Source organism: Capsella rubella, unplaced genomic scaffold (genome assembly GCF_000375325.1).
Source record: "Capsella rubella cultivar Monte Gargano unplaced genomic scaffold, Caprub1_0 scaffold_5, whole genome shotgun sequence".
NCBI lineage: Eukaryota > Viridiplantae > Streptophyta > Magnoliopsida > Brassicales > Brassicaceae > Capsella > Capsella rubella.
The window spans coordinates 6,223,483-6,233,747 of NW_006238919.1; the positions used below are offsets into that span (position 1 = coordinate 6,223,483).

General features: G+C 32.8%; 3 protein-coding genes across 3 annotated transcripts; 2 read left to right on the top strand and 1 right to left on the bottom strand.

Moving 5' to 3' along the window:
• Positions 1–598: 598 nt before the first annotated feature.
• Positions 599–1,264, top strand: LOC17886381. Its single transcript, XM_006290319.2, has 2 exons — positions 599–983; positions 1,061–1,264. Exons 1-2 carry the CDS (start codon positions 647–649, stop codon positions 1,159–1,161), a joined length of 438 nt encoding a protein of 145 aa, XP_006290381.2. The 5' UTR covers positions 599–646; the 3' UTR covers positions 1,162–1,264.
• A 1,367-nt stretch (positions 1,265–2,631) lies between these two features.
• On the bottom strand, positions 2,632–3,261 carry LOC17886331. Its single transcript, XM_006290231.2, has 2 exons — positions 3,044–3,261; positions 2,632–2,805 (listed from the first exon to the last, which is right to left on the bottom strand). The coding sequence occupies exons 1-2, from the start codon at positions 3,256–3,258 to the stop codon at positions 2,742–2,744; spliced, it is 279 nt and encodes a 92-aa protein (XP_006290293.2). The 5' UTR covers positions 3,259–3,261; the 3' UTR covers positions 2,632–2,741.
• A 2,145-nt stretch (positions 3,262–5,406) lies between these two features.
• On the top strand, positions 5,407–6,931 carry LOC17886053 (arogenate dehydratase 4, chloroplastic). The gene has a single exon (XM_006292378.2). The coding sequence runs from the start codon at positions 5,499–5,501 to the stop codon at positions 6,774–6,776; it is 1,278 nt and encodes a 425-aa protein (XP_006292440.1). The 5' UTR covers positions 5,407–5,498; the 3' UTR covers positions 6,777–6,931.
• Positions 6,932–10,265: the final 3,334 nt, after the last annotated feature.

The following is a 10,265-nucleotide window of genomic DNA, read 5'->3' on the forward strand; positions in this document are numbered from 1 at the left end:
CAAGAGAGACGTAATAATTATATAGTAAAGACAAAAAAAAAAAACAACACCATTTGGAGATTCAAAGTAAGTTTCATATATGAAAGAACTTATGCAAAAATTTATATCAAGATTTGAATTTTATACTGGGTAAAATATTCATGTACATGTTAATGCTAAAAGCCTAAAACACACACACACACACACAAAGTTTTTATTCTTTACATCTGACTTAGATTAATGAATAAGAGTTTTACAAGTTATGTAAAAGCCAAATAGGTACTGTTTCTGTATTTTTTTGTATACTTTAAATTTAACATATGCTATTTTGAACTTTAATTAATTTGATAGATAGATATCTTATTATTTATATTTTTGTTTAAACACAAATATCAACATATAACATTTAAAAGATAATGGAAAAAAAAACTTTGATTTCGAAATAGAAAGATGAACTGTAACTTCAAAACTTCAAATATGAAAATAACACTCTCTACTTTTTGGAGTAAAAAAAAAATGAAATTCTTTAAGAGAAAATAAAATAGCCTCAAGAACTTTAACTTTATATGTAACTTCTGTTTGGTTTGGAATTGGATTACCAAAAAACTCACACTCTCATTGTAAATTACTGAGAGCACAAGCAACAAAGCAGAGGAGAGAAACAGAGATGCAAGAAACCCCCAGCAAAATCCTCCTCTTGCTTCTCCTCTTCTTTCTAATTCTCTCACCTTCCACACAAAACCCACAAGAACAAGACATATACTACTGTGGTAACACTCCAATCCCAAACCCATCTAATCTCATAACCTGCAGATCTGGAAAACTCTACTTCAAAACCTCAACTGGTCTTCTCTCTCATGTCTCCAAAACAGAGGAAGTGAAATTGAGAGCAAGGGTTTCTATAGAAGTCGAAGGTCACATACCTGATTTATGCATCTCCTGTGAGAGACCTGATGGTAACTGTGGTGTTGCTCTAAGATGTCTCTGTCATCCTAAAGAGTGCAGTTAAGTCTTGACTTTATTACAATGGAGATTATCTCTCTGTGTTATTGATGTTTTGTTTTACTCTGTTTCTTTGCAGAGAATAAAGTTGTAAACTTTGGAATAAAGTCTCAAGCTTTATCTGGTAAAACACAGCTTGTTCTACTTATGTCAATGGGTTTGTTTCTCATCTGGTTTTGAATTTGTAAATTTCACTCATATAGCTTCTAAATTAGATACTTTGATACAAATTTGTGTGTTGTGTTTCCTTATGGAACACAAGTTTGGATATAATCTATGGTTGTTGTTTGTTTCAATGTCTGGTGCTTGGAAAGGAGTTATATACATCTGGTGTTGTAATAGAGATGAATGATAATATGATTTTGAGTTTATCATGGTTACATACAACTCTGGTTTCTCCTTTGGTGGATTATGATTGTTTTGTTATGTTTATGAAGTTCATACGAAAGCATAAACCTAACTGAACCAGTTCAGTTCCTTGAGTGGCTAGAATACTAAAACAGGCAATTTAAAGTGGATATTAAGAGGTGGAAGCTGTTGTGTTGGAGGGTACAGATGTGCAGAAGCAGAACCAAGAACTAGAGTAAGAGAGAGTTAGTTTTGATCTCTAAAGGAGGTAGCTTTGTTCTTCATATTTTCTTCCACTAGTCTTAGGATCCGAGTAGCAGGTCTTTGTAAGGGAGTGTGTGATTTTTGTTATTGTGTTTACGCCAAATCCCATAGACTATAACGTGTGAGGAAAAGATTAGTAGACCACGCTAAGATTTGGGTAAACATAGCTGATAATTCAAGTCCATGACTTGCTAGTCGGACTTGTTTGTGTAGAGGGAGGAGCAGTAACATAGTCTGAGAGAAATGGGGAGGTGAAAGATGTGGTTGTGCCATTCGTTGTGAAAACGCTATAAGAGACATATGTTATCAACTTGGAGACCCCAATTGATCAATCTGTCTGAGTAGGGTGTTGATTTGGTGCAAAAGACCACACCAAAGTCCCTGTTTTTACTAGATGGTTGTCACCTTGTTGGCTTGTAGCCCCTTAACAAAGACGTAAAGACCAATAGAACCGTATTCGTCATTGTTTCATCTAACTCCTTTAACTTCGCGCTTTGGCTTGAGTGAATGGGACCTTATTCTAGTTATGAATTATGCATCCATGTTCTTACTTTCTTTGCCATTCTCTATAGGTCTATAAACATCGATTGTAAACTTAACCAGGATAGACAGTCCTACACGCCATATACATATAGTTTCTTTTAGAGTAAGGTAAAATGAGCTTCAAATCCAGTAGCAGGGAGATTGCGATAACCTCATCGCGCAATAGACGCTAGAGAGCTTAGATTAAAGGAGATCGCCGCGGATGGATGTACCAAATGTGAATACATACAAGCTAAGTTTCAAAGTCTTGTGGAAGTCTAAGAATAATGTGACTAAGGAAAGACTTATCTCCTCAGATCTCCCCCATGAAAAGATATTTCTCACTACAAGAGTATAACTAATACATAAAGACAAAATTGATATTTGAAAAGGTAAAGTATATTATTATTCAAACACTTCTTCAAATATTACATTTTCCTTTGTGACACTTTGACCAATATAATTTGGTTTGCTTTTGTTTGGAAATAATATTGTTTTATGAAAAGTAAGCCTCTATGTTTGAATGGTCTCTTTATTGAACTTCCACGAAATAACACTTAGTAAAGGAACACTAGGGATTTAGTAAATATGATATGGTCATTGTCTCTACATGAGTCCCCTTTTGATCAATCTTTCTTTCCTCGAACCTCAGTTTCCTCATTGTACGTATAATTCTTCCCATGTGAATCCCTAACAACGTACAAAAACATATACTTGAAAATTGAAATAAAGCAACTATGTATGAGTGCTAATTCGTACCAAGAACTCTCATGTGAAGTATAAATGTCATAACATGGAATGGTACAGAAGTAAGCCTTTCGAATTAGTTTATCACATCGCGAAAATGATTGTATGGAGCGGTCTAGTTCGTTTTAACGATCATATATATCGCTAAATAACAAAGGCGCAATGAACAAAAGAGATCTACCTTGAATTGGTATTTGGAGGGGTAGGACCACCACATTTGATCTTACAACGTTCAAAGCAATTTCCATCAAAATCGTTGCAATCACGAGAACAATACCGAAAGCAAGCTATCCAAGTCCTTCTATGTCCATGACCATGAATATGTCTAGCTTCTCCTCCTCCTATTGCAGCAATTACAACCAACATTATCACCATTATCACATTCCATTTTGCCATTCTCTTTTTCGTTTACCTTTACCTGATGAATCGTAACGTTCTATTTATAAGCTGTGTACTACATCTCTATATAAAGTTAGTTTGCAAGTGATCAATCTGAATTGGTTTAGTAACAAATTTGGATTTTGACTACATATTAAATGATTTTTAATTCTGTTTACCTTTTTTTTTCTTTACAAAAGATTCCAAGTTAATAAGGTCAAACCTTAAATCAGTCAAGAGTATAAATTGGTAATCAGTTTAGTATTATTCTATATTCTGGTCTTCTTCTATCTATGGTTTTTTTTATCTATTACGTTTTGAATATTTTGGTTTTTCACGACACTGAAATTTTTGTTTTGTTACACCTTGATGAACTGTAATTTAATTTTGTTTATACAAATGACTTTTTTTTTATTTGTTTTTTTTATGGGCGAAATATTTTTTCTTTTGTCAACTTACTAATGGTTAAACTAGAGTATTTTCTACATATTATATTATTACTATATCTTTCTATTAAATATTTTTAAGTTTAAGTCAATGTACTTGTACGTTTATATTGTACAAAACATAAGGTTTAAATGGTAAATGAGGAATATGACTGTACCTGGCTTATTTTTTACATTTTAAAATGGTAATATTGATTAATTAGTTTAGCTTAATTTTTGTTACTTTTTCCAAAATAAATTAACAAAATTGAATTATTTCCATTTTCTATTTTGAATTATTAAAATTATGTGAGTAATTAATATAAAAGCTTTGTCAAAATATTATTAAGAAAAATAATTTTAAAAAAGCATTATAGTATAGTACAAAATTAAGCACTATTGGTGTAATTTTTGATATCCAAAATTTTCGCTATTATCTGAATTTTTACCCGAATGAATATACACATGTTATCGGCTGTTGAAAAAGCCGTTGAATCTAGCTGAATTTAGTTGTATGCAAATGGTAACTGTGGAATTGATGAATCTCGTTGAATATATTTATAATGTTATCATTTACGCCCTACAATAATGTTTTTTATACAAATTACACTATAATAACCCTATTTTGTATATATACTCAAATACAAAAATTAATTTTCTTTTAGTTGTAAGGTTAATTAAAGAGTAACAATTTTTGCACTAAATTTTTTGAAAACCATCTTTTAAAAGAAGTACACTTGTACATGAAACAAAATTTAGAAAACCCCACCACGTGTTTGATAAACCGAAGGTTGTGAACCATATGTTTTTAAGCAAGTCTTAAAAATTTTCGTTTTAACTTCTTACTGCGCATGTATTAAAACCACACGCTTCAACCAATTATTTCATCTACCATTAGATTAATTACTAGAAACTAGGGATACTAAAATGAGTAAACCGATTCAATATCCAAAAAAATTATGTTACCAATCAAATAAAACTCATACTATAATCGGAAATGATTGATCATAAGGGCATCTTTAATGGAGTTATCTTAGCTAAATCGAACAAATAAGTGATACACATATTCAAAAATGTAATTGACCTACAACTTCAGAATATATACAAAGTTGTTGTTTACTATATGTAGTATATGTGTCCATTATGGTCTGCGCATGCACTCACATATTGACGATCGTGTCAAAGTAAAAAAAGGTGAGCTAACCCTTGTTATTATTCGTGGACATATACATTCCACATAAGACAAATGAGACTTTAGGCCTATTACTTCAAATGTCTTATATTATATATATTTTATCAAAACATATACATTTAAAAAAAAAAAACATATACATTTTCGTAAGAAAATTTATATCATTTGAAAGAAAAAAAATCCACTACTATAGTAATACCAATGAAATTAAGAACAAATCTATGGACGTGATAAGCCAACAATATAATACAAAACCATGGTAAAAAAGAACTATGAAGATTAATATCGCTTTCACGTAAACTAACAATATAATATATTTTGATAAACAGTATTATTATTTTACATTTTATAGTTTCTTTTTACTTTCAAACTAAAGCTTTCAGAATAATAAAATAAAATTTATAGAAATTACATGGAAGGTGGTAGGTGAAGGATTACACCAAATTACAAAACGTCAAGACTCATTTTACAAAAAAATACAAAACTTATTCTCGTGTGTATATATATAAGACCATCTCACTTCTCCCTTTTCTCTCAGCTTTGAGCTTCTCTCTCAACGAAAGAACTCAAGCTTCTCAAACTCTATAAATCTTTCAATACGCCGCCGTTTTTGATTTTTGTCATACCATCATTACTAAACCATGCAAGCAGCTACGTCGTCGTGTGATCTCAAGTTCCGATCATCTCTTCCGACAGCTAAAAACCAACGTTTCACCCACGCGGTTCCAAAGCGCGTGGCTGTTACGTGCGGTTATAAGTCGGAGTCTTTTAGTTTCCCTAACGGCGTCTCCGTGAGTCGATCTGATTGGCAAAGCTCATGTGCTATTTTGTCTAGCAAAGTTGCTTCCGTTGAAAGTTCCGGCGGTTTAGCCGATAAAATCGCCGCCGTTAATGGTCACACGAACGGCTCCGTCAATCTTGGTATTGTTCCGGTTGAGTCGACTAATGTGAAATTAGCTCCGGTTCAGCCTTTGACGATTACTGATTTATCTCCGGCACCGTTGCATGGTTCTAGTCTCCGTGTAGCTTACCAAGGAGTTCCCGGCGCGTACTCGGAAGCAGCCGCCGGAAAAGCTTATCCGAACTGTGACGCCATTCCTTGTGACCAGTTCGACGTTGCTTTTCAGGCGGTGGAGCTTTGGATCGCTGATAGAGCTGTGCTTCCGGTGGAGAACTCACTCGGTGGTTCGATACATCGGAACTACGATCTTCTCCTCCGTCACCGTCTCCACATCGTCGGGGAAGTTCAAATTCCCGTTCACCATTGCCTCCTCGCACTCCCAGGAGTCAGGACAGCTTGCGTCTCGCGGGTGATTTCTCACCCGCAAGCCTTGGCTCAGACAGAACACTCCCTAGACGTCCTTACACCACACGCGGCGCGTGAAGCTTTCCACGACACAGCTGCAGCTGCAGAATACATCGCAGCTAACAACCTCCACGACACGGCAGCTGTTGCAAGCGCACGCGCTGCCGAGCTCTACAATCTCCAGATATTAGCAGACGGGATCCAAGACGATCCCGGGAACGTCACGCGCTTCCTAATGCTAGCGCGTGAGCCTATCATCCCACGCACGGACCGGCCTTTCAAGACGAGCATAGTCTTTGCTGCACAAGAACACAAAGGAACAAGCGTTCTCTTCAAAGTCCTCTCAGCCTTTGCTTTCAGAGACATTAGCCTGACCAAGATCGAGTCCCGGCCGCACCACAACCGTCCCCTCAGGGTCGTTGGCGACGGGAGCTTTGGCACGGCCAAGAACTTTGAGTATATGTTTTACGTAGATTTTGAAGCGTCGATGGCGGAGCCGCGTGCACAGAACGCGCTATCGGAGGTTCAAGAGTACACGTCGTTCTTAAGAGTGCTGGGAAGTTACCCCATGGATATGACACCATGGTCCATGACATCCACCGAAGAAGCATGACCCCATCGCCTAAAACAAAACCAATAAATTTATTGAATTATTATGTTTTTATTTTTTGGGTTGTTGTGAAAAAATGTACTAGTATATACTAAAATTAAATCGTAAATGTAGAGCTCGTTACTCACGTGGTGATTAGGAGAAAACAAATTGTTTTATTTGTCTGTTACTATAATACAAGATCTCTCTTACTTAATGGAGAAAACAAATTTTATTGAAGAGTTCCTTAATTTTATTTTGTAACACTCGTTTTTTAATCAAGAAAATCAAAGAATTAATGCATTTTAGAAAATCTGATTACATGTTCTTATTTTTGTTTAACCAACGTTATTAGTATTTAGTAATTAGTATATGTTGATTTTTCTAATTATGTTTTAATCATTAGGAATTTGAGATATATTAATTGAAGGCTTCATACCATTTAAAATTTGTTTATTTATCATTATATTTTACTATATTTTTTCTGTGAAGACTTCATCTACATGCATGCCAGTTCACTGTTGACCAAAGTTCTTACTAAACTAAGTTCAACAACTATATATATAAACGTGAAACAATCTCTACATGACCAAAAAGTCTAATGACCAACCAAGGTGAATGCGAAGAAAAGTTTGAATGATCAACTCTGCTAACGAAAGACCCAAAGTTCTATTAACTATTCATAAAATATATAAGCTAGCCTCCATTATATGTAAGTTAAAAGATATCATTATAGAATATTCAGTGAAATATTCAAGAGAGTTGCTCGAGAAAAGTCAAGGTCACGTGTGTGAACCCAAGTGTTCAACGTTTGTTTGTCTAAAACAAATCAACGAGTTTCGTCGTCTGATATTTCTAGGTAAGTCACAAGGAAATTGGCAATATATATAATTTTCAAGAAACCTACCTGTTCTAATATTGTAATACCCACATGCATTTTATATTTCCACCTCTAGTTCTTGGTGAGTAACGAGAGTGTACTAACTCTTCGAATGGCGAAACTTGAATTTTCTAATTCATTTTTTAGTTACAACTGTATGGAAATGTAACTCGGAAGCTATGAACAGAGGCGATCATTTCGAATGATCTAGCTAGAGAGACTTGAAATAAAAGAAATACAATAATTAAAAACAAGGTTCTATTACAAACAGATTTGGGACCAGTGAAACATTGTAGTCTGTTGCAGTTTTTATAAATCTTTATTTAGATATAGTATTATTATTTTTTTTTTGGAGAAAAATAACAATAGTCGAAAACAATGACTTGTGCTAACTTTATAGAAAGTTAGGTCTGGCTATAAAAACTTGTTACAGATCCGTATGAATTCACAGTCTAGCTAACCATATAAAGAGTCTTCCACCAAACATTTTTGTTAATTACCAACTAGGAGGATTTTAAACAAAACTCCAAACTAAACATCTAAAATGTATTTTAAAAAAGACTAGTTAATGTACTAACCAAAACGAGATTATATATAACATCTACGATCACGAATTTACCTGAAACATTAACTAGGATATTATCTTTAAAAATGTTATTTTATAACAGTCAAGAAACTATTTTCAGGTGGGAGAACGATTATATGATGATGGTAGGAGAGAAAAGAAAAACTTATTTGGGGTTTGGTGGGAGATGAATCAATGGTCGGAGATGAATTAATCAATGGTCCAAAATATTTGAAAGATTTAATATATAAATCTTAACATCACCATGTTGTCATTTTTGATCATATAAATAAATATTTGGCAGTGTTTTTATGATCACAAAAATTACACGTACATTATTATTATTTCCCCATAATTTAGCGTTACGCAGACATAAGAAGTGGCGTGTATGAATCAGACGGGTGTGGTAGTTATATTTTGTCTCGTTGCATTTCTTTTGCCATCTCATAATAAGTCATTTTCATTAGCTAAGCAAAATAGATCAGTTTATAGATTATAGATTTTTAAACATGGAATATATAGTTATCATTTACTATTTTATTCCTCTGTTGTAATTTCGAAAAAAAGTTATAATTTTATTTAGGAGAAGTAAAGAAGAATGGCGAAATGAGAAGTGAGGAGGAGGTAGGTGGGAGAGATCTTTTTGTATAGGAGTGGGTAGGTGGCGACGAAGGGAGCCATCAGCCATGCATTTTAGGATTTGCCTCGTTGTCCATATTTGTTTTTGTTTTTTGAATAAAAGTATAAAAAATTCGTTATCAAATAAACAAATAAGAGTGATGTACAAAATAAACAAAATTAATCTGCATACAAAATTAAAATATATAACCATAAATTTATTTAATTAATTCTCTCTGTTCTTATTCAATTAATACCAAAAATATATTTAATATAGCCTAACAAATAAAATAATGAGATAAACAAGTTTTAATATCAATCAATAGTACAAAAATAAAATTGATTTTGCAATAAATTAGGTCATGTTTCTGGTTAAAAATAACTATTCCTTAGTAAAAATGCAAGAATCACTAGAAAGAATCAACAAAATATGAAAACGTCGAACACTTAAAAAGAATAGACATGGTGTTTGCTTTTTTCTCAATAGGGGTTGACGTAGTTTTGATCAATTCTACAAAAAAAAAAAAAACTAAATCATGTTAACCAAAAACAAATCTTTGTTTGGAACAGACCAAAATTGAATTATATATTGACATGATATAGACATTTCATACGTTATACGTTAGCTAAAAAATTACCAAAACAGGTTTGAACATTTAGTTTTCCAGAAAATTGCAAGATCATTTCACCATATTTTTCTCATCTTCGAGAAGTTAAATGTCTTTGATCAAATCTCTCTTCAAAGTTTAAACTTTTGTTTTTGCAAACACTCTTCTTGTTTTGTAAGATTTTCAAGTTTTTTCTCTAAACAATACATATGTGAGGCATATGAGTTGAGTTATTATATATAAATGACTTCAAGTGCATATTTTGGCCGTTGATCAAAGAATATAAATATTTAGTTTATTTAGTTTGATTTCCTTTTAAATTAAATTAATAATCATTATTAAAAACATAAATATAAGCATCTTAATTTTATTCTTATCACTTCTATCGAAATACAAAATAATACTTTTTTTTTGTTTTAAGAATTTGAAAAGACACCTAATACATAAATGAATGAATTTATACTAGTGGAGCTACGGTCGACCGAGTGACCCTTTAAGTTTGGGAAGTTTTACGCAAGACTTGAGTCCGACGGCAGGTTTTAGGCCTTATAAAAATATTTAAGGTGACTATTAAAATCATGACAGATTTAGAATACGTAATAATGAGAAAAATATGTCGTGGACGATGATGTTTATAAACTCAATATTATACTGAGAAAAATATGTCATGTACGATGATTTTCAAATAAATTGGTAAGTTTTGTATTATCAATTAAAACGCCATTAAAAAAGATAATTTTATTTTTTATTTTTAAAATTGTTTCTTTGCATGATAAAGGGTTGTTTTTAGCAAAACATCTAAGAATCAGAAGATAACTAATAAACATTTATGAAAAATGAAG